Consider the following 21,478-nt stretch of genomic DNA (forward strand, 5'->3'; position numbering starts at 1 on the left):
GGTGTCTTGGAGGGTAGAGTATGGTTGTGAGAGGGAGGGGAGACGGAGATCTCTCGCTTGGAGGGTCATCGACGGGTAGGACGTATATGAGGGGTAGTTGCCGCCGGGGCAGTCGTAGGAGCAAATGGTATGATTGGTACAGCAGGAGGAACGATATCATTAGGCGTATGCTCAATGGGAGATGATATCTCGACCGGAGGTGGGATAGGAATTGCAATATGTGGGGATGGAGGTCTGGCGATTGGGTTTGTTGCAATTCGTTCAGTAACGATATGGATTGCCTCTCTAACGACTTCCTTGGTAGAGGTAGGCATGAGACGTATCGCAGAATTGTGAATGTGTATGTGAAGATGATGAAAGATGAAAGATGGTCTTAAGACGTTCATCATCAAGAAGTCCTGCAGTACGTTTGACGAGATTAGTGGCATGAATGATGTTGATGAGGAGTGTGCTAGAGAGGGCTCCTTGTTCAGCGAGGAGGCGGTCTATCTCGATAGTGTATTGTTCAGAGAGGAGGGCAGACTCGAACAACATATTGGTTTCAATGTTGTCGAGAATGGAAAAGTAGTTTGGGGATTCGGTGGTTTCGATCAATGTGATAGACGTTGTAGAGGGGGAAGCAGCAAGACTGGCGGACATATTATTAAGGGTTTTGACGAGAGTTTGGAGATGCAGGAGACAGATTTGGAGAGTGCGAAGTTCTGAGAAGGACATCTTTTCGTGACGATTCTTATAACTGGTGAGCATTCTTATAAGCAGCGAGGATTGCAGAGGCGTTGAGGCGATCTCAACCTGGCTGGGCTGATATGAAATATCTAAAAATGCTCAACCAGTATAAGTGAGTCTTGGCTCTGCCTAGCTGCTATACTCACAGAATGCAAGAATGTTCGACCCTAAAGGGGACTGCTACTGAACACAGAACCAGATGAAAGAAAGACCCTTGAAGTGCGATGGATGCGCGAAAGCGCAAGAAGAAAAGCGAAGTGAGCGCGAAGCGCGAGAGAGCGCACTAAGGTAAGCGCGAGCGTGGGAACGTGAGCGCTAAGGCGCGCATTGTGCGGAAAATACCAGATAAGGAAAGAGATAAGGAAGTGGATGTGGAAAGCGAGTGCAAACGCAGAGCGAGTGTTATAACGAGCGTGGATAAAGGTCTAGTATAGGCGGATAACGATAACCATTGGAAACACAAAGTGCGCCCAAGTGGTGACTACTACTTTAAAGTAAAACCCAATAGCGAGGGAAGTACAGCAAAGGGGAGTAATAATGATGAAGTAGTAAGTCAGCAAACTTTATACTATGGAAATCGCATCGGAAGCGGAAGGGATAGGAGCAATAAGCGCTATGAATACGTAATGACATGTAATAACGCTGCAATGCTTGTTACAAACCACGAGGCAAGGCATATGACGTACCAATGAGGTGGGTGGACATAGAGGGACGTTCCTGGATGATAGGCGATGCAGGGCGCTTAAGCACGAGAAAGCGCGCAAGGTGCGCGTGTGGGAATGCTGCGCGTTGTGTGGGAAAGTACCGCGCCTATGGCGCATTTCGCGGGAAAGCTGCGCGTTATGTGTAAAACGACTAGGGACATGATAGAAGTCGAATATAGCTGATGGTGCGAGTCGTGCATTGAAGGCCAATTGTCATGAGTTGTGAAAAGGTGCGAAATGTGCCTATATGTGCCTGCAGAAACGCGAGTCTCTACAGCGTTGCCGAGGTTTTTCGTGGGAATCCATTCGTTACTAGCGGATGAATATCCTTTCCAAGATACGAGATAGCATCTTCGTTTACCCATGCCTTTGTGCGATAAGATTGCTTCGACTTCGTTTTCTTCTTCGTTATCGATGATATCAGGTGGAGGATCGGGGAAATTAGGACCGTGGATTTCGGTTTCGTGATAGGATGATAGTTCAGAAGCGTGGAACGTGGGGTGAACCTTCCATTGCTTGGGTAACTGGAGTGTGAATGTGATCGGTGATAATACTGCGGTGATGGTGAAGGGGCCGTATCGTTTTGGAGCGAGTTTTCGTGATGGTAACTGCATGATAAGGTTCTTCCCTGATTACCAAACTTTATCACCGATTTTCCATGGTTGATACTTCTTTCCATACGATCGTGCTGCCATTCGTTGCATTGCGAGATTATGACAAGAGATAGCTTCTTCGCGTATCTTCTGAAGAAGGCGAAGCCGTTCTTCTGTGGCTGGCACAGTAGAGTCTGGGAGTACGTGAGGGAGAGCTCGTGGCTCGTATCCCATCATAAGGAAGAATGGGGATGCGTTGCGAGAGTCGTGTTTGCGATGATTGTGGACGAATTCAGATATAGGGATGTGTTCAACCCATTCTTCTGGGTTGTTGCGGCAATAGATTCGGAGATAGGTTTCTAGTTCTTGATTCAAATGTTCAGTTTGACCGTCCGTTTGGGGATGATAGGCGGTAGAAGCGGTGATGTCATATTTCAAAAGCTTCGCAAGGGCTTTAGAGAATTTGGATACAAATTGTGGACCTCGATCCGAGATCACCTTCTCATGGAGTCCAAAGCGGCGGTAGACGTATTTGAAAAACTTCTTTGCTATGCCTTCTGAAGTGATGGTTTTCGTACAAGGGATGAGAATTACCCCCTTCGTAAGACCATGGTCTACCACGACCATGATAGAATCGAAGCCATTGCAAGGTGGTAAATCAGTGATGAGGTCGACGGAGACTTGGGAAAAAGGAGTCGAGACCAAAGAAGGAATAGGGACCAGTGGAGGAGTCGTAGGGTGGGTATCAGACTTCATTTGCTGACAAAGGGCGCAACCCTCAACATATTTTCGGATATAAGTTCCCATTGACGGCCACCAGAAATCGCATTTAACCAGTTCTTTGGTTTTAAAGCGACCGGGATGCCCTGCTGTGGCGTGGTCATGGGTTCGTTCTAAGATAGAGTGACGTCCAGCCGGTCGGACGTAGGCACGGTCTTTGTAGAATAAAACATCATCCTTAATTGTCCAATCCGAGAGAGCTGATTTCATAGGGGGAAGACAAAGACCGTTCAGGGCGTCAGAGGCGGCTTGGAAGATCGGGTCGGTATCATCAGGGTCAGGGTTTGCAAGAGTGGTCATAAGCTCTTGATCAAGAAGGCGGATAAACATGGAATCAGGGAGGAGTGTTACATCTTCGTTATCGACAGTATCTAGCGCATGATCAGGTCGGCGAGACAGAGCATCAGGTGCAGCGAGTTTGGTTCCTGGTACATGATGGAGTTCGATATCATAACATGAAAGAAGGAGCTGCCATCTAGCCTGACGACAGGTTAACTTCTGAGTGGTGCGGAAATAGAGAAGGTTCTTATGATCAGTGAATACGATGACCGGATGTGGGTTTCCTTCTAGATAATGGCGCCATTCTTGGAGTGCGCGGATGACGGCCAGGAGTTCCCGGTCAAAGATCTGGTAATTACGTTCTGCCGGGTTCAAAGATTGGGATAGATATCCACAAGGGTGTACACGCCGTTTTCATCAGTTTGTAATAAGACAGCACCGGTTGCAACAAGAGATGCATCGGTGGCTACTGCAAATTGTCGTGATGGGTCAGGGTTACAGGAGGACGGGTTGTCTCAGGAAACATTCTTTTAGTGTCGTAAATGCTTCTTGACAGGGTGTGGACCAAAGGAAGACATTATCTTTCTTTGTAAGATCGATAAGAGGTCGTGCGATATCGGAATAATGAGGGATGAAGTTCCGGTAGAAGTTACAGAATCCAAGGAACGACCTAGTTTCTTTAACAGTAAACGGGATTGGCCAGTCGCGGATTCCATCAGTTTTAGCAACGTCCATAGCTATGCATCCTGGGCGAATAATCATGCCGAGGTATTCAACTTCTTGCGCATCACAGGTACATTTCTCCGGTTTCAAGAAGAGTCGTTCTTCACGGATCTTCGTAAGAATTCGACGGGTACGAGCGTGATGTTCATCAAGGTTATCCGAAAAGATGAGGATATTGTCCATATAAATTACCAACCATCCTTCATTGATTTCTTGTTGGAACATGCGATTCATGTAGGCTTGGAACGTGGCTGGAGAGTTGCAAAGTCCGAAAAACATGATGTTCGGCTCATAGAGTCCATATTCTGTGGTGAACGCAGCTTTCCATCTATCATCAGGGTGAATGCGGATGTTGTTATAACCGGATCGGACGTCCATCTTGGTGAAATACTTTGCCCCATGTAATCGTGCGACAAGGGATAAGGGAAGTGGCAAAGGGTAAGCATTCTTGATCGTCCAATCGTTGATATACCGATAATCTTGACAGGGTCGAAGGTCTCCGCTTTTCTTTCCCATAAAGAAGAAACCACTGGCTTGTGGCGACTTAGATTCTGAGATGAAGCCTTTCTTCACATTTTCATCAATGAATGCTTTGACAGCGGTTCGTTCGGCGATAGAGAGGGGATAGATTTTCGACGTTTTGGGGATGAATCCGGGTTTCGTTTCGATACGATGGTCGATACCGGGTCGTTCAGGGGGTAGTTGGTTGAGACCGTCTTTAGCAAAGATGTCGGCGAAATCATGTAGGTAGGAGGGTACGAGCTCTTCGAAAGTTTTCTTCTTCTGTTCTAAGCCTGCAGCCAGAGCAAACTGCTGAGCTTTGTTACTAACTTTCGCGTATTCCGTGGGCCGTGGCAGGGGTTTGACCGTGGGTTTCTGTTCCGAACGACTGGTCCCATCTGGGGTCAATGGCGTATCCATGGTAGTGTTTGAAATTACCCGGAGTTCAGATGCGTCAATGGAATATTCTACCAGGAACTCGTCATCATCTAGATTGTACATAGAGACTTCTCGCACTGGTGCGGCAAAGTTCTCTTGTGTCCAGACGTCTTCCTTGGTATCAAAGGTTTCGTCGTCTTCATCAGGGATGGGGAGCAGATTGGGGAGTGGGTCAAGGGTAGGAAGGGCGGGGTGGCGCCTCTTCGTCAATGATTTCTTCGATAGTTGCTTTTGGATAAGCGACAGGGGTTTCTATAATTGGTACTTTCCTAAGTTTGGATTGCTTCCAGGTCCGATCAATGGGTTCTTGTCGAAATAGAAGTGGAAGGTCATTCTTCTTCCTCTCTTTGTCAACTTCTTCTTCAACCTGATTACTCTTTTCCGTTCGGGAAAGGATGAGGGTTTCAGCTGCCCAGTCAATGACTGGGTTCATAGCCCTTAGCCAAGGGATTCCGAGGAGAATTTGGTCTCTTCTGCCAAGACGTGTGACGTTAAACTTTCCAACCATGGTTCGTTCGTCAATTTTGACAGTAAGGATGCAGTATCAGCGTATGGCTCCGTGTTTGGAATAGCTTCCATCGGCGGTAGTAACCCTGAAGGGTTTACTAAGGGCGTGGGTTCGGATCTTGTGCTTCTTGACGAAGTCTTCTGAGATAAAGGTTCCGGCTGCTCCAGAATCAACAACTGCGGTTGTTTCAACGGTTTTCAGACGTGTTTTCGAAATGAGGGAAAGGGGAACCCGAAGTTCTTTTCGTTCACCAACTTTTCATACAAGTCTTATGGGTACATCGAGAGATACTGACGTTGATCCAGTCTCCCATATCAAAATCCTCGTTAAGACAACGGACTTCCGCTTCTTCTTCTTCTTCGTCACTGCTTTCTACTTCTTTGTGGTGTACCGGGGTTTTCCCTTTCTTCTTTTCAGGACAGTTCTTAAACAGGTGTCCGGTCTTGTGACAGGTGAAACATTTTCCGGTTCAGAAATGTTCAGCCCGTTCTTCTTCAGAAAGCCGATCGATCACCATGGCGTTGGGATCTTTAGAAGGTACGTATCGGTTAGATCCGAAGTTCTTCTTCTTCTGGGGTTGGTTGTGTGCCCGGATGGTGTTTAAGTGAAGGCGTGAATTGTCGAGATTGATGCAAGTGGTAAGGACTACTTCAAAGTCGTCGGAGACGTCTCCCGTGCCATAGAGGTGAGCGAGCAGTCCTGGATGTAATCCGTCTAAGAAAAATTGTTTCTTAGCGATGTCACCTTGAATTCCAGCCCTTCGTGTGAGCATTAAGAATTCCGAGATATAATCTTGGAGTTCGGTTCCTTGTTTCAGGTTGCAAAGCTTGGCTAACGCGGTTCCCGAGGGATCAAGCGGCCTAAACGCGCTTTTGAAGTCAGCGAGGAATTCAATCCACGTACCGTATCCTCTGATGAGGCCTGCGGTAGTCTTGTTGTTGGGATCCTGCGCTTGTCTGAGGAAATCTTCCTTCCAGTAGCGCGCGTTCCCTTCATTCATGAAGGAGGTTACGAAAATGTTTTTCTGTTTGTCGTCGATATAGATCTTTTTGTTGATATTGAGGTAAGACATGCACGACATCAGGAATCCTTCGGATTTATCTCTATCCCCATCAAAGACTGGGGGAGATCCGATCTTGATTTCAATGGGTTTCGTGGAAGACATTGGGGGGTTCAAAGGTGGTATGGGTGGTACAGCACCTAAGTTCAAAGCGCCAAAGATTGGTGTTAATGATGTCAGCTTGTTTCAGCTTTCTTGGGACCTGGGGTTCTATCTGTCGTGATGACCAGGGTTTGTTCTTTCTTGGCTACAACGCGTGATGGTGATGTGTTCGTGGAAGACTTTAATCTTTTGTTACAAACTGGGATGGTTCTGACGTATGGCTACTCGATAAGAGTAATCGGCCAAGGTCAGTTCAAGACTTCAGCGTATACTGAAGCTTCAATGTTCTAGACAAGACAAGGAGAGTGTCCTCGACTTGAATCAAGTTCAATACGACTTAAGATTGGAGGTCTTAAGCGAAGGAAGTTCCAGGTAAAACCTAGTAAGATTAAAGTAAAGAACTACATAGTACAAGACGAGTTTATATAGGAAATGATAACAGCTTTAGGGCCAGTACGATGAGGTCATAGAGATGAGTCAGAGATAAGGCGAGTCAGAGATAAGACGAGTCAGAGATAAGACGAGTCAGAGATACCAAGAATAGATCATCTAGCGACGGCAGGATGCGATCGTGATGTAATACAATGATGTAAGAGAAAGAAAATGAATAGGGGTGTACTTGACTGTAACAAATCCTGCATAAACCGGCAATGGGTTCCGACCCCTCACACTCACTCAGGCAGATATTGCAGCTACAATGTCAATGGCTGCATCTCACATCCGAGCGTCCATCTCTCAATATCAGATGGAGGCTGCCCACACCCAGGAGCCTTCTGCTACTCGGATCACGCACTTTAAAGCCAGGCTGCAATGGGAGATAGCTGTAAGAGGCTGATGACTGTGGTGGTCAATGCTGACATTTCCAACAGACTTTTGTGACTCCCATCCTGCAGTACTCAGCTGCAAGGAACATCATTTCAGTTGTTCCGAGCCCGGTTGCTCATATTCTTCAGTTGATTCCCAAGCTCACCTGGAACATGGTTCCGGACCACATCTTTTCATCCCACCTATGCCAGTTTCAAGATGTTGCAGATCTGGGGGATCCCTCCCGCATTGTATCCACCTATGGTACTCAATGGTGGACTGGATCAACTGCCATCCCGAACGAATTATGGCCATGGGATCAGGTATTCGCTAATTGTGTCTGTCACTACCAGCATTGGCTAGTAAGACTTGTACAGAATTTCCTTGAGTGATGACTAATCCTTTCTAGTCTGGCATTGAGGACGAACATCTTGTTGTTCCCAAGCAGGTGGATGAAAGCTCGCTTGCAACACTGAAGGCACTGAGGTGGATGAGGGAACGCCTCCTGACAGTGATTGAGGATCAACAAGCTGGCATCCGTGAAAAGATGGCAGAGATTCAGATGTACACCGCCGTCCTAACCAAATTGAACCCAAGGGGACCAGAGTAGTTCTAGTCCTTCAGTTCAGAATGTTGAAGTCTAAATTCTGCACATGATGAAATAAGTACTGAAAATTACATACTGACTTTCAAATATCTGACCTATTTCTATATGCTGAGTCCTGCATACCAAATATTGAGTATCGAGATCCAGATATCTTGAGTCCCAAATATTGAGTCCCAAACATAGAGTCCCGGATATCCAGTCCCGAAGCCCAAGATTCGAGATGAGACTTGAAACTCGAACATTGCTATGAGTTGCGAGTTTTGAGTCCCCACCGAGTCCTGACAATCGAGTCCTACAGCCCGACTATTGAGTCCCAACCATCGAGTCCCAACCATCGAGTCCCGACAATCGAGTCTTGAAACCCAAATCCGCACTATCGAGTCCTGACTACCAAGTCTTGAAACCCGAGTCCTGACAATTGACTCCCGAAGCCCGAGATTTGAGTGCCGACCATCAAGTATCGAGTCCCCAATATCAAGACCCAAAACCCAAAACCCAAGAAGCCCGAAGCCCGAGATTCGACATGAAACAAATCAAAACTCAAAACAACACAACACTTTCTTGAATCACCGAGTACCAAAACCCGAGTACCGGGTACCGAGTCTTGAAACCCGAATCCGCACTATCGAGTCCCAACTACCAAGTCTTGAAACACGAGTCCTGACAATTGACTCCCAAAGCCCGAGATGTGAGTGCCGACCATCGAGTATTGAGTCCCTATTATTGAGACCCGAAACCCAAAGCCCAAAGCCCGAGATTCGACACTTGAAACAAATCAAAACAAAACTCAAAACATGACACTCATCAATTTTGGGAGTTGTTTTCTTGAATCACTGAGTACCGGGTACCATGTACCAAAACCCGGTACTCGGTAGTCGGTGAAATGTGTACAACATCACTATGGAATATACTCGAATATTGAGTCCCGACTATCAAGACCTGAAACCCAAATGTTGAGTATGGAGTGCCTGACATCTAGTATCATGTATTTGAAGGTGGGTACTAACACAGGTAACTACCTTTCTACTTCTTCCAATCCAACCTTGCCCATCCACACGACGGAATCCCAGCATAAACATGAACAGCATCCCTCATATACCATGCCCAGGCAATCCGATCCCCTTCCACTGCATGAACTGCGTGTCTGACAATCCTTCCCGAAAATGCAATCATGCACCCCGGATCATACCTTAACTCCAGCTGCAGGCTTGGCATACTCATCCGAGCATTAGAATAATTCCCCACGCTAGTGAGAATATCGAAGCATTTGGAAATCGATGAGGGGTCTCGATGATTCGGGGTTTCCCGATTGCATATGACAGTGAGGCTGTTAAACACCGTTGCCCAGTACTGGAGAGTCTCTGACATCTTCGGCAGTTCCTTGCTTCATGCCTTTTCTCCGAGGCTCGCAAAGGCTTGCAACCCTGCCCAGTACTGCTCAGGATGCATCACCCTGAGTGCCGCTGTGGCAATGGCTGCTGGCCTCGCAATGGCTTTGAGGATGTTCTCGGAGGATGGTCCCTTCAATGATGCAGATACCTCCGGATCGGACTGATTCTATGGGATTGGTGAGTTTAACTACTGAGATCGCCATCTCATCAGATCCTACCTCGTGCCCCTGCTGAAACCATGCCGGAGATAAATTAACGCATCCAGGAGTTAGGACATCATTTTCCGAGCTTGGTGTGAACCACTGTTGATTAGTCCACCAAATCCCATCGAGCTTTATGCTTTGTTCGAGCATGGGAGCTAGCAAATCCGAGGCCGCCCAAATTTCATTCTGTACGTACCATTTGATGTTCAATATCCATCCAGTCACAATATATATAACACACCTGGGTGGCATCGGTCAAGGTGTCTGGGAGGTACCATGCGATGATGGCACCGGATGCATCAAGAATTGTTGCGGGTATGTCGATCAACTTTGTGCCCTCATGGCCAGGAGGACACCTCTCAAGCAACTTTTCCTCTCTCTCTTCATTACGCCCCGTGTCCTTTGGGGAGATCAATTTGCTATATCTTGCAATATCAATTGGCATCTGAACTGTGATGAAGCAATTTGACCGATAAAATGAATTTTCCGAATCTGCAGGAAGACTCACTGGGATTTTTATATGCCTTTATGAGCCGATCAACCAATTGATCACAAGCCATCACCAGATCAGTGTCTAGGTTTGGAGAAGGTATAACTGGGTCTCCTCCTGTCTTCTCTGCATTGAATTTCTGTTCCGTATAATCACATGCCACATGAGTGACAGTCAGGGCCCAAGTGCGCAAGAGGGTTATTTCATCATCGGAAGTGGAAGAAACATCCATGATTGAATTGATCTTGTGAGATCAGAAGCTGAATCCTGAATGTCCGCACTTTGGTGTTAAAGGGGGTGGAGATTGAGAGGATCAGATAAGGGAGCCTTGGATGATCTGAGCTTTCAAAGATCTATTTCTCTTATCATCTATTGCTCAATGAAATACCATATGATTGGAAGTCTGTTGGATGTCAGATACTCGTTTGTCGAGACCCAGGCCTCGGATCTCGGTACACTTCACTCGATTTTGATACCCGGGACACCATAGTTGGAACTTGTCTCAAATCTCGGGTCTCGGGTCTCGGGCGTCGGGTCTCGGGTCTTGGGCGTCGGGTCTCGGGTCTCGGGCATCGGGTCTCGGGTCTCAATGGTCGGGACTCGATATACGGGACTCGTTGGTCGGGACTCGATACTCGATTGTCGGGATTCAATGGTCAGGCGTCGGGTTTCATGACTCGGTAGTCGGGACTCGATAGTCGGGACTCGATGGTCGATTTTCGGGATTCGATAGTTGGGGCTCAGATATTGGTACACTTCACTCAATTTTCGGTGGTCGGAACTTGGCATTTGGCATTTGGTAGGCTTGGATGATGTTGGCTTTCAAAGATCTATTATCATCCATTGCTCAATGAGATACCAGATGATCGGAAGTGTGCTGGACATCACATATTTGTTTGTCGAGACCCGGGTCTTGGAACTCGGTACACTTCGCTCGAGTTTCCACTTCACCCCTTTGCAAAGCTCCGTGCCATACCACATCATTAGATGACTTTGAATAATCACCTCCTTTGATTTGGATGATATACAACTAGCTGAGCTCCATCATGTCTACAATTATCATTCTCCTGGGCCCACCCATCTATCTTATATACCCCCACGTCGGCCTACCCATCTATGCAATATATGTCTCCCGTCGGCCCACCTGTATATAATACATCTTTTACCACTCCCTCGGCCCACCCGTCTACAAAATAATATTAATTCGTCGGCCCACCCGTCTAATATGATATATATCTGGGCCCACCTGTCTATGTGATAACAAGCACCCTTGATATACCCGGCTATTTGATACATATCTACCTTGGTACACCCATCTACATAATATCCAACTACCTCGGCCGATCCATCTATTGAAAATTCATGTCCATTGGCCCACCCATCTACTTTACATATTCCCCACCTGGGCCCACCCGTCTCCATCGGGAATAATAACACTCCCGGCCCATCCGTCACAGTCGAGGATATATCTACCCTCGGCCCATGGTCCGCTGGCCCATATCATACGGGATATTATGCACGTCCGTCCACTCGTATAATACGGAGATATGTTACTGCAATATGTGCACTGACTAAGCTATGGAGATCGCCGAAAGCCTGACTGCCTCTTGTCTATGTGCCTTCCTCTAGTCTATGCCTTGGGACCCCTGGTCCACCGTCCTGATATGCACCAATGTCAAAGTAAAGCACCGATCGAGATACATACATATACTCACCATCTGGACTACACAAATAGAAAGAGAGGGACATGGAAAGTAGAAGTAGCGTGTCTTTCAAAGTTGAGTCACTGGGAAGTTGAGGTACCCTAAACAAGTCGTAAATAACAGAAAGCAGGTCAAGAAGATGTGAAACAGAAATAACGGCAGAGGAAGATGAGAATATATGTTTGTATTTCGAAGTTTTAGGTCCCTAGGCAGGTTCGTCAGCTAGATACTCCTTCACAAAGACATACTCAAATACGTCTTTGATCTGCAATAGTGTTAGTTATTGAGTTCATGTGTATCACATTAGACTTACAGATATGTTCAGCTGACCATTTTGTGAGGAGCTGGGATGTAGGATAACTTTAATAGAGGGGCTATATAGTTGTATTTCCAGAAGTTATGAGCTGTGTGTAACAGTCAATGATCACCTGGTTCACATGACTGGACTTGTGACACTCACCGGAAGCTGGATACATGACAGTGTGAATGTGGAAGTTAGAAGACCACTGGCAAGCCCCACGGCCTGCAGGAAGCTCAATGGTGGTGGCAATGAACCGGGGTCGAGGCAAAGGTGAGGCTTGATTTGGAGTGGCAACATCATCCAAGCACTGGGTGGGGTTTGACGCGGCATAGGAAAGTGTGGAGGTTGGCATTAGTACAGAGGTTGTGAAGATGTTGGGGAGAGCTTGATGTGGTATAAGTGGTGCTTGTCGCAGTCTGAATGAGGCCTGACATGCGTGGTTTTGTAGATGTGGCGTCATGTGAGCTGACATAATTTTTTTTGCGGATCAGGGTGCCTGGATGATTTCAACCGACAAAACCCCCTCCTCCCCATAAACTTATAAAGTGGGTGTCGGGAATCAATCAATCACAGATAGTAAGGTTAGTTATATGTACTCCGCCTCAGCCCATTCTGTGTTTCTTGTCTGATTTCTTTGGTGGAATGCCACAGAGTGGGACTTTGTTAAGAGTCATCGGCGGAACCGTTATGCCTCAGGCCCAGCTAGCAAGGCAAAGAGAGTGCAAACACTTGTTTAGCCTAGACCTCTGTTAGATCGATGACTACATGATTGCATACGGAACTCCTCAATCGATGCAAGTGCAGCAAGAACACCTTGAAAGTGGTGTTTGTAAACAAGTCGCCGACTCATTACGAAACACTGTTCGAACTTTCCTGATGACTTGATACATTCTGTGTGCATGATAAGCACTGGTTTGCAGATCAAAATTTATTTGATTCCATCAAGGGTTTTCACTTTTTGATTGATTTTGCACTGCAATACTTCAACCGACTAAGGGCCTTGAGGGGGAATAAATATTCGTCTCCTGGGCCATCATGCTGAATTTGGTGGTACAAGCGCTGAACGGTGGTATATCTAGCATGAACACTATTGTTATATCCCCCACTCACTCCCACCCATCCCTTGAATATGACTATAGTCTCAAATGATCCTATTTGGTGGCCGATAATCAATGCAAATGTTTTTTTCAGTTATTGGCCAGGTTCGTCGCTTCAATCGGTGATGTCTCGATCTAAAATTGACTTGCATTTTTGCAGTTGCCGCCGGCGTCATCGTGGTGTATGATTGGGGTGAGTAGGACATTGTTCGGAAACTTCTGACATTCTTATGATATTTCCAGTACTAACACTTGGACAAGAGGTAGGTTGGTACTGTCGCCAGAGGAGCCAACTCACTAAGAATGGTGTCATAGATTGAACTAATCTGGGTGAGTGATAGAGTCCCATATCGGAAGAAAAACAGGAGAATACATGAATTCACGACAGAGGCAATGCTGGTCTCTCATGACTGTGCTGTATCTGGTGGTTTGTACCTCATGTTATACCATAGCATAGTTGGCAAGTTGTGCTGACTGCAAAATGTTGCAGACACACTATATTGGACTTCCATATTCTGTGTATGTGTTTGAGGCCAGAAAATTGGAATGTGCTAATAGCTCATCTCTCATGATTAGTACCAGTGTTCTGTGTATGTCTCATATGTGCTGTGTTCAATTCTTCTGACTGGTGGCATACAGCAAATATGCCATCAGTCTCGATGACAGATGCAGTACGTGGTCCCTAAATATCTCATTCACATTGAATGATTACACTCATTTGTAGGGGTGAGTGAGATTCTGACCATTGAACTTGGCTCAACATAATGACCCAATAGGTGTGAGTCAGAGTGTTTTATCCTAGTGCGAGGGTGATCACTGATTGGGTGTTTCAGGCAATATTACAGACTACATAAGGAATGTGACAAATGTGGTCGTAGCTGCCATGTTGGGTGGTGAGTTACCCAGCTGCAATACCTCAGTGATATTGACTCAACTGCAACATGATGCAAGTCATCATGATGGCTCGGTTACATGCTATGTATCAGAGATCTAGAATGATGCTCATCTTCCTTGTTATCGTCTTCCTGGCTGTAAACATCGCCTGCGGAGTGATCACGGCAATAGGACTCAAGTATGTGGTAGGGGGTAAGCTTTACTTGTTCACTTGAAGAACATAACTCATTGGAAAAACACCAGAGGAGCTGATACTCTCTGGCATGTATGTGTGCGGTTTTGTATCTGAGGGGGATGTCCAGCTTCTGGCCTCAATGATTTGGATGCTCAACACAGTTTGGGAGGTCCTCGCACTGTGTCTTTTGGTTTGGATTGCTGTGAAAAACTTGCATGACGTGTCATGTTTCAGAGTTCTGATACAATCTCACGTGCTTTATTTTGCAAGGTGAGCTTGTAATGTTGATGTGGCTATCTTGTTTTGCTCAAGTTCTGCATGTGCTAGCTTTGCTGCAGTCTCTTGCCTGCAACTTACTTTTCTCTCTCTAGGGCTCTCAGTACGTCAACCTGCTGTTGATATCTGCATGGAACCACTGCTCATCACTCTGCAGAATTTGAATGATATAGAAGCTATGGTACTCGATTGTGCTATTCAAATTTTACCGCCCGTGCAGATGTTTGTGCTGGGACCACACCTCATCCTTAGCGTTCGAGAATATCACGCAAAACTTGTGGCCGACTCCAACGTAGAAACTAGCATGACTTCGATTGTCTTCCAGGAGCGTGTAGATGTACCAACTAGCAGTACTGTATAGGGAAATGTTTGCCAAGTGTTCTGCAGGGAGGAGAAATATGGTCGAGGATCCATCGTGGTATTTATTTAGTGTGTCGAAGTATATTTAAGATGAGGTTATGTAGACAAACCCATTTCTTGTTGAATCACTACTGGAAGTCAGTGAACTGCCTGCCCATACTTGCATCAAGTGGTAAGCTGAAGTTATCTGGAATGTCTAGTAACCAACAGTCCTTGATGCCCAATACTGAAATACTTACAGCAAGAATCAGTACAAGTTGCTAGACAGCTGATTCTACGTGTTTGCAGAGTTCCACTGTCTGAGCACACAAATGATAAAGAAATGACCGTGAAGCACAAAGCCCAGATGGCTAATAGCTTATTGGTCTGAGATGCATGTTCATCCCTCTGGGTCACAGTGAAGGAAAATGAATGAATTGCGCAGACTCGTGGCTCAACTGTATTCCTTTATCATGAATGAGCATGGTAAAGACATAAGGCGTACTGTGCAAGGAGTAGCCAATTCGAGAATGCTGTCAAGCTATTAATGAGGCATCGACTACGATATTCTGAAATTGTATACATACATACATTGATCGGAGTTCGCGCATGCAACTGCAAATTATGCATTGGGTTCGCATCCTTGCAATCATCTGCTAGAGCCCGTCCTGATATGCACCAATGTCAGATCAAAGTACCAATCAAGATACATACATATACCCACCATCTGGATCACACAAGTAGAAAGATAGGGGCATGGAACGTAGAAGTAGCATGTCTAGAGCTCAGACAGCTGATGACACAAGAGTTCCGCAGCATAATGACTCTTGCCTTCTCCTGAACTAGCATCTGTTTGAACACAGAAAAAATAAGTGATGTGGGCGGGCGAGAACACTGCAATGGATACTAAATCATCGTGATCACGATATAGCAACCCCTGACCAGGCCTAAAGAGTGGTGATTCTGAATTCTGTGGTCAGAGAGGGCAATCATGGTTCTGGATGCAGAAGTGAATATGAAGGTGGAGATGAGGATGTATTCGAAGATGTTTTGCAGGAATGTTTGAGGGTACCATGATATCTCCCACATGGGCCGTTGGAACAACTAATAAAGAAAACCACTTACAGATGGCCAGTGATATAGATATGCGGAACGAATCAATGCAGGATGATCATGACTCGGAGGATAATGAGAGCGATTATGACTAATGATTCCAGGTATCGATGGAGACATGAGGTGTTTCGATGGCGGGAAGTTATCTTTTATAGAAGAAGGCTTGGATACAAAGTTTGGGTATTCAATTATGACCAGATGAAGGACAAAGTCCAGTGTTGCAACTCTGCACTAAATGGACGCACAATGAAATTAGAAGAGTGGGTCGATCAGATCACACGCACCTTAAGCTTGTCACTGCGTGTTGTCCAAAAATTCCGACATCTGAGACTTGGCGTAAATTCTGGGGGGTCCCCAAGGTTTCAGCCACATCACCCGCCACCAAGTATCAGCCGGCCAGTACTGAGTCGTCAACTTGATACTCTAAGTTAACACTCCACGCAACGATGGCGGATATTGTCAGGCCTCCTCGCCTTGATTTCCACTTGGTATATATGGCTTCGACTCAACCCTTCAACACACCTCAATGTACGCATACCCAGCTGCAGCTGCAGACCTACCACATTAGTATGTATAATGTTAACCCATAGCTAGGGTTTATCTGACGAAAAAGGCAACTCGAACTTGGTATTTGTTTGCACTCCAGTGTCGTCGACGCTGCTTGTCTCGAACACAATCGACACCACAGCACTCTCCTATGTAAGTACCTTGCCTTCAATACTACAGGTACCCCTCACTGATACCACCTTATCAGTCTTTTGATCTATTCCACCTGGGCCAGGACCATAGCACAGGCAAATTGTGCAAGTTTTACCTCGGATTTGAATGTCTATTGCGGCCGTCAACTCGAGGATAATTACACGTATGAAGACTAATGTACAGCTTGTAATATACCTGGTCTTTCAAAGACCGTTCTTTGATCATCTGTTGTATCTAATTCATAGCCACCACAGCGCTTGTGTCCTTGCACTGTGTGTACACCAGCGGGTCTGTTCCAGACAATTCAAAAAATCAAACTCCATGTTGGGAGAAACAGATATTCTCATCATCAGCCAGGTCCAAACAAGCTTGTGTTTGAAGACAAGTTAGATCAGGGATTCAAAAGCTTGCAACCTGCTGCCAAGTTTGAATGTCCACCCTCACCTACCCTGGAGGAAAATGAGTACTTTGATTGCGAAGCAGACACTGATATTAACATGGGCATGGATGTGGATCCTATTGACAGGGACTTGTATGTTGACGACGATGTTTGCGAATACTCTTCCCAACCCAATTCTCCTCGTCTATACTTTCCACCATCTGACGATGAGTCTCTTGACAACCAAAGTGTACTTTCTCTCAATCTCGGCACTCCTGCTATCACACATGACGAGCATCACGAACAGGTCAGTACCAGTGAATATATTGAGGGAGGTGACAAGCAAGATGATGAGCGAGTTTGGGATCCAGAGGGGGATCCTGAATACTTGTCAAATGATGCCGTCCTCGAGGATGGCCCCGCACAAGAAGACCAAAGCAAGCCGGAGGATATCCTCCCACAAGCATTATTGGAGCATCCAGCTCTTCTTAATGGCTACTTGACTGTGTTTGTCAATGCTGCATACCGACATGCAACACATGCAGACTCAGAGGCAACACTCACCCTCCTTTGCAGTACAATCAAGACATGTTATCGAGACCTTGGCGGAGTTCCACCAGGACTCGACCTAGATAACATGGCTCACACTCTTTGCAACCGTGGAAAAACGCCTTGGCGTTGACACCAGCAAGATTATCACCACTTACATTCTTTGTCCGTCGTGCTGGAAAATGTACCATCCCTCTGACTTTGCACCTTATTCAATCCGACCTGCACTAAGCCAGATTACTCTACAACGCTGTTTCAAACCAAACACATGACATCCGAGGGCATAAAAAAATTCTTTCAAGGTCATGCCGGTCACATCATTGAAAACTGCGCTTGTGAGGCTTCTTATGCATCCAGGGAAGTGGGACGAGCTACAGCACTGGCGAAAAGAAGGAGATGATGAGCCAGCACCACCCATCACACGCGAAGAATGGTATGCAACAAAGGCACTTGATGAGCCACTCTGTGACATTTATGATGGTTGGATGTGGCATTCTGTTCCAACAGGCATGACATGCGAGTGGGACGAGAGGAATCAGAAGGTTAAAGACATCAATGTCAAAAATCTCCACCAAAGATGCGTGTTGCTAAAATGTGGTATTGTAGTGCATATTAACATTGACTGGTACGTGATCTTCAAACTTTCTAGCTCTACCTTCTGTTAATGTCAACTCTAGGTTCTGAGCTTTGAAACGTGCCAACTACTCTACTGGGACAGTCTGGCTCACTATCGACAATCTGCCACGATCAATTCGATTTCTTCGTGAAAATACATTCCTTCTGCTCATTATTCCTGGCCCAACAGAACCGAACACAGACCAGCTGAATGGGCTTCTTGAGCCATTCGTTCCAGAGCTCAAAGATCTCGGTGAAGGTATGTACATTGCAGCAGTTATGTAGTAGCTTATCGACATTGATAACTGAGATAACAGGAGAGTTCTTCAAGGTGTTTGGACATCAAGATCTCGAACAAATTCATGTTGCGCTTCCATTTGGAACTATGGATACACCTGCTCACCTCAAAACAGCTGGATTTGTCTTGCAAAACTCAGAGGAGCATATGTGTCCGTGTTGCAATGCACCATTCTCATCATTAGTTGATCCAGTTTGCTTCGATCGCTCAAGTAGGTGTTTTTTTTTTCATATGTACCGAGTCCTCATGGTTTCGCAGAATTCTGCTACCGGAACCCAGAGAAGCAGCTCAAATGGAAATTTATTTACAGAGATTCCGATGCTGACACTCGAAAGAACATTGTGGAGAAGAAGGGTGTCCGTACTTCGATTCTCGACAGGCTTCCGACCTGGAATGGAGCTCTGAGCATTCCATCAGAAATTCTGCACCTTTTCTGGGGCCCAGGTGTGTTTCAAAACTCTCTGGTCGGTTACAAGTACCATGGTTGAAACTCCAAGTCTCTTACAGGTGCTTCTGGCCAGATCCATAGGGTCATTCTCATTGAGGGTTCCATGTTCACAGGGACCGGAAAATGGGGAGAAATCACACCCATGGATCGGCTTACCGAGTTTCTGGAATCATTGTGGTGGCTGAACAATTCTGGACGCTTCCAAATCAAGGTAAGCTTGATATGAGCTTTGAATGATAATACTAAATTATGATGGCAAGATTGCCAGTGGAGGAGAGCTGTTAAGACCGTACTCAAGTAGTATCGGATCCGAAGGGCTTCGGCCTCAGCTCATGCGCTGTGCCCCTTTCCCGAGTCTTGCCCCTTATTTCAGAGAGCTAAAGTATCGCGTCTAGTGAGACGGATAAGTATCGTAACGGATAAGTCTTGTATCGCAACGGATAAGTATTGCAACGGATCCGTTAAGACTTCCAGATATCGAACATATAGAGTAACGGCTAATCCAGATCGGATCCGGACTAGAAACTAACGGGTGAGGACTGTCCGAAGACAGAGGCGGATATGTAGACTATAGGAATCTATCCTAAGTCTCGGAGTAGACAAGAGTAGCGTACTCAAGTCCGGACGGATAACGAAGGGACTTAGAGTCCAGACGGAATGAGTGCAATCTAAGATGATATTCGAACTGATCTACTACAGCGCATATACAAAGGTTTATATACTACGGATAGCTAACGGAATGATCAATAAGCAAAGGTGCGAGGCTATGTACGAAAGTATAAGCAAAGTCTAAGTGGAGCGTATTGGTAAGTCGGATGGATCACGAATCATGAACCGGGAATGAAGTACAAGTAAAAGCGGATTCGTAAGTGTAGCGGATCAGTAAGCAAAGCGGAAGTAAAGGATAACCGGTATACCGGTGTACAGGAATACCGAAAGGAGATGAACGATAGTTAGAGTTATATGAACAGGAAATGAAATAAGAATCAAAGCGGATCTGTGGACCGGACGACGGATATGTTCATCGGATCTGGATCGGATCTGTAACCGGATATATGGTATATGACAAGAGCGTCCAAAAGCTGATGAATGGTGCAATTTTATGCGAGTTTATCCAGTTGCACTCGCAGTTGCTTGGCAAATGTGGACCCATCAACCAGATGAAGATGCACCTGCTCCACATAAACGTACTAAGGTACACCAAGCTGTTCTTAAATCGAAAGAGCTGCTGCATACATAAGTGTCATATCAAAAACCTTGCTCGCGACGAGGATGCACAGGGTGATGATTACATTGCTCTTGAAGACATCGAGGCAAGCCGCAACTATCATGATCACTATCAAAATGTGCTGTGCTATTGTACTGCAACACGGATTTTTGCCTCTCGATCCATCACACCCCAAGAGGCAACTCGTGCGTCCAATTTCATGTCTGAAGCGTCACAATCATGGGCTGCAATGAACTGCCACCTAACACTGAACTATCACTTTGCCAGCCATGTGCTCGAGTATATCAATACATACGGTCCAGCATATGTGTGGTGGGTGTTTCCATACGAGCGAGCCATTGGTGTCCTTGGAAAGGCTAACCACAATGGACATGGAGGTGGCGAAGTTGAGGGGACATTCATGAGGGCTTGGTGGAAGAGTATTTGATCCAGGAGCTGGTAGGCCACACTTTCTAGTAATTCACTGTGTCTTCACTGATTGTCCATTAGTTGATGCACCTACAGGTGCGGCCTAATCAAACAGATGAAGACGAGAAAATTGTCCAGTTATTGTTAAAAGCAGTCAAAGGTGGCGCGGAACTCAATCGCCAGAAGAGGAACACTCCTGAACTACCTTGCCCTTCTATCTGCACCGGAAGACTCAGGTTCATGAGTTTGTTATCAATTACAGACACAAATTAAAGAGTTACTACTAGTCAAGATCGTTCTCCCCAATCGATTTAAGATAATTCCCTTGCGACCTCTCAACATCTATCCTGTCGTCCTACATTTTCTTCGACTGCAGTTCCCTCACCTAAATTTGATCTTGGATGCTGGAGAAGCATTGCATGGGATTCCATTTGAATCCCGTGGTGCAAGATCATATGCTACAGTAAATATCAGGGCCGCAAAGTATGGATCCTCACTTCATCACCGCGGCAAGGGATTCTGCTATGGTTATGTCGATGGCAGACATGCAGCTCGAGTCGACTACAACCTGTCTGTCACTATCCCTCATCAAAATCCTCCTCTAATTGTCAATTTGGCCCTTATCTGACGGTTTCAAGAGCCTGCCTGAGACATTGAACATCCGTGGTCTTTGTCAGCAACTGATCTCGGAATCGTGACTTGGAAATACAATGAACTGGGCAACCTTGAAGCTTGTCTTCTTGAGGACTTTACAGGTCAGTTTGCATTTGCACGAATCTGTGTTCCTCATGCTGGTCATTTCTGGGTTACATTCTCCTTGAACACTGTGAGTGCACGAGTTGAATAACCTCTGTCAAATCAGCTGAACTTCAGATAGACCACTCAAGAACCTGATAGCAGTGACAACGAGTGTCACGAGTGAGCCTCATGAGAGTTGATCAATTACTGGATGCTGTTACAAAGAAGAATCTATGGTAGTATAATGATAACGAGCAATTCCGAGTCCAAAATATAGCAAACCTGATCTAGTCCATGAATGTGAGTAAC

The 21,478-nt window shown here is 45.9% G+C and overlaps 3 protein-coding genes across 3 annotated transcripts; 2 read left to right on the plus strand and 1 right to left on the minus strand.

Annotated features, from left to right (window-relative positions):
• Positions 1-7,111: 7,111 nt before the first annotated feature.
• On the plus strand, positions 7,112-7,828 carry DFJ58DRAFT_859518 (uncharacterized protein; the record flags this gene model as incomplete). The annotated part of the gene is made up of 3 exons (XM_041393998.1): positions 7,112-7,237; positions 7,284-7,580; positions 7,628-7,828. The coding sequence occupies 3 exons, from the start codon at positions 7,112-7,114 to the stop codon at positions 7,826-7,828; spliced, it is 624 nt and encodes a 207-aa protein (XP_041238584.1).
• Positions 7,829-9,211: 1,383 nt separating this feature from the next.
• DFJ58DRAFT_845714 (uncharacterized protein) lies at positions 9,212-10,141 on the minus strand (the record flags this gene model as incomplete). The annotated part of the gene is made up of 4 exons (XM_041393188.1): positions 9,212-9,382; positions 9,435-9,605; positions 9,661-9,869; positions 9,928-10,141. The coding sequence occupies 4 exons, from the start codon at positions 10,139-10,141 to the stop codon at positions 9,212-9,214; spliced, it is 765 nt and encodes a 254-aa protein (XP_041238585.1).
• A 6,112-nt stretch (positions 10,142-16,253) lies between these two features.
• DFJ58DRAFT_733356 (uncharacterized protein) lies at positions 16,254-17,567 on the plus strand (the record flags this gene model as incomplete). The annotated part of the gene is made up of 2 exons (XM_041386289.1): positions 16,254-16,374; positions 16,864-17,567. The coding sequence occupies 2 exons, from the start codon at positions 16,254-16,256 to the stop codon at positions 17,565-17,567; spliced, it is 825 nt and encodes a 274-aa protein (XP_041238586.1).
• Positions 17,568-21,478: the final 3,911 nt, after the last annotated feature.

The sequence above is a fragment of the Suillus subalutaceus genome (genome assembly GCF_016647625.1).
Source record: "Suillus subalutaceus strain FC151 chromosome Unknown DFJ58scaffold_146, whole genome shotgun sequence".
NCBI lineage: Eukaryota > Fungi > Basidiomycota > Agaricomycetes > Boletales > Suillaceae > Suillus > Suillus subalutaceus.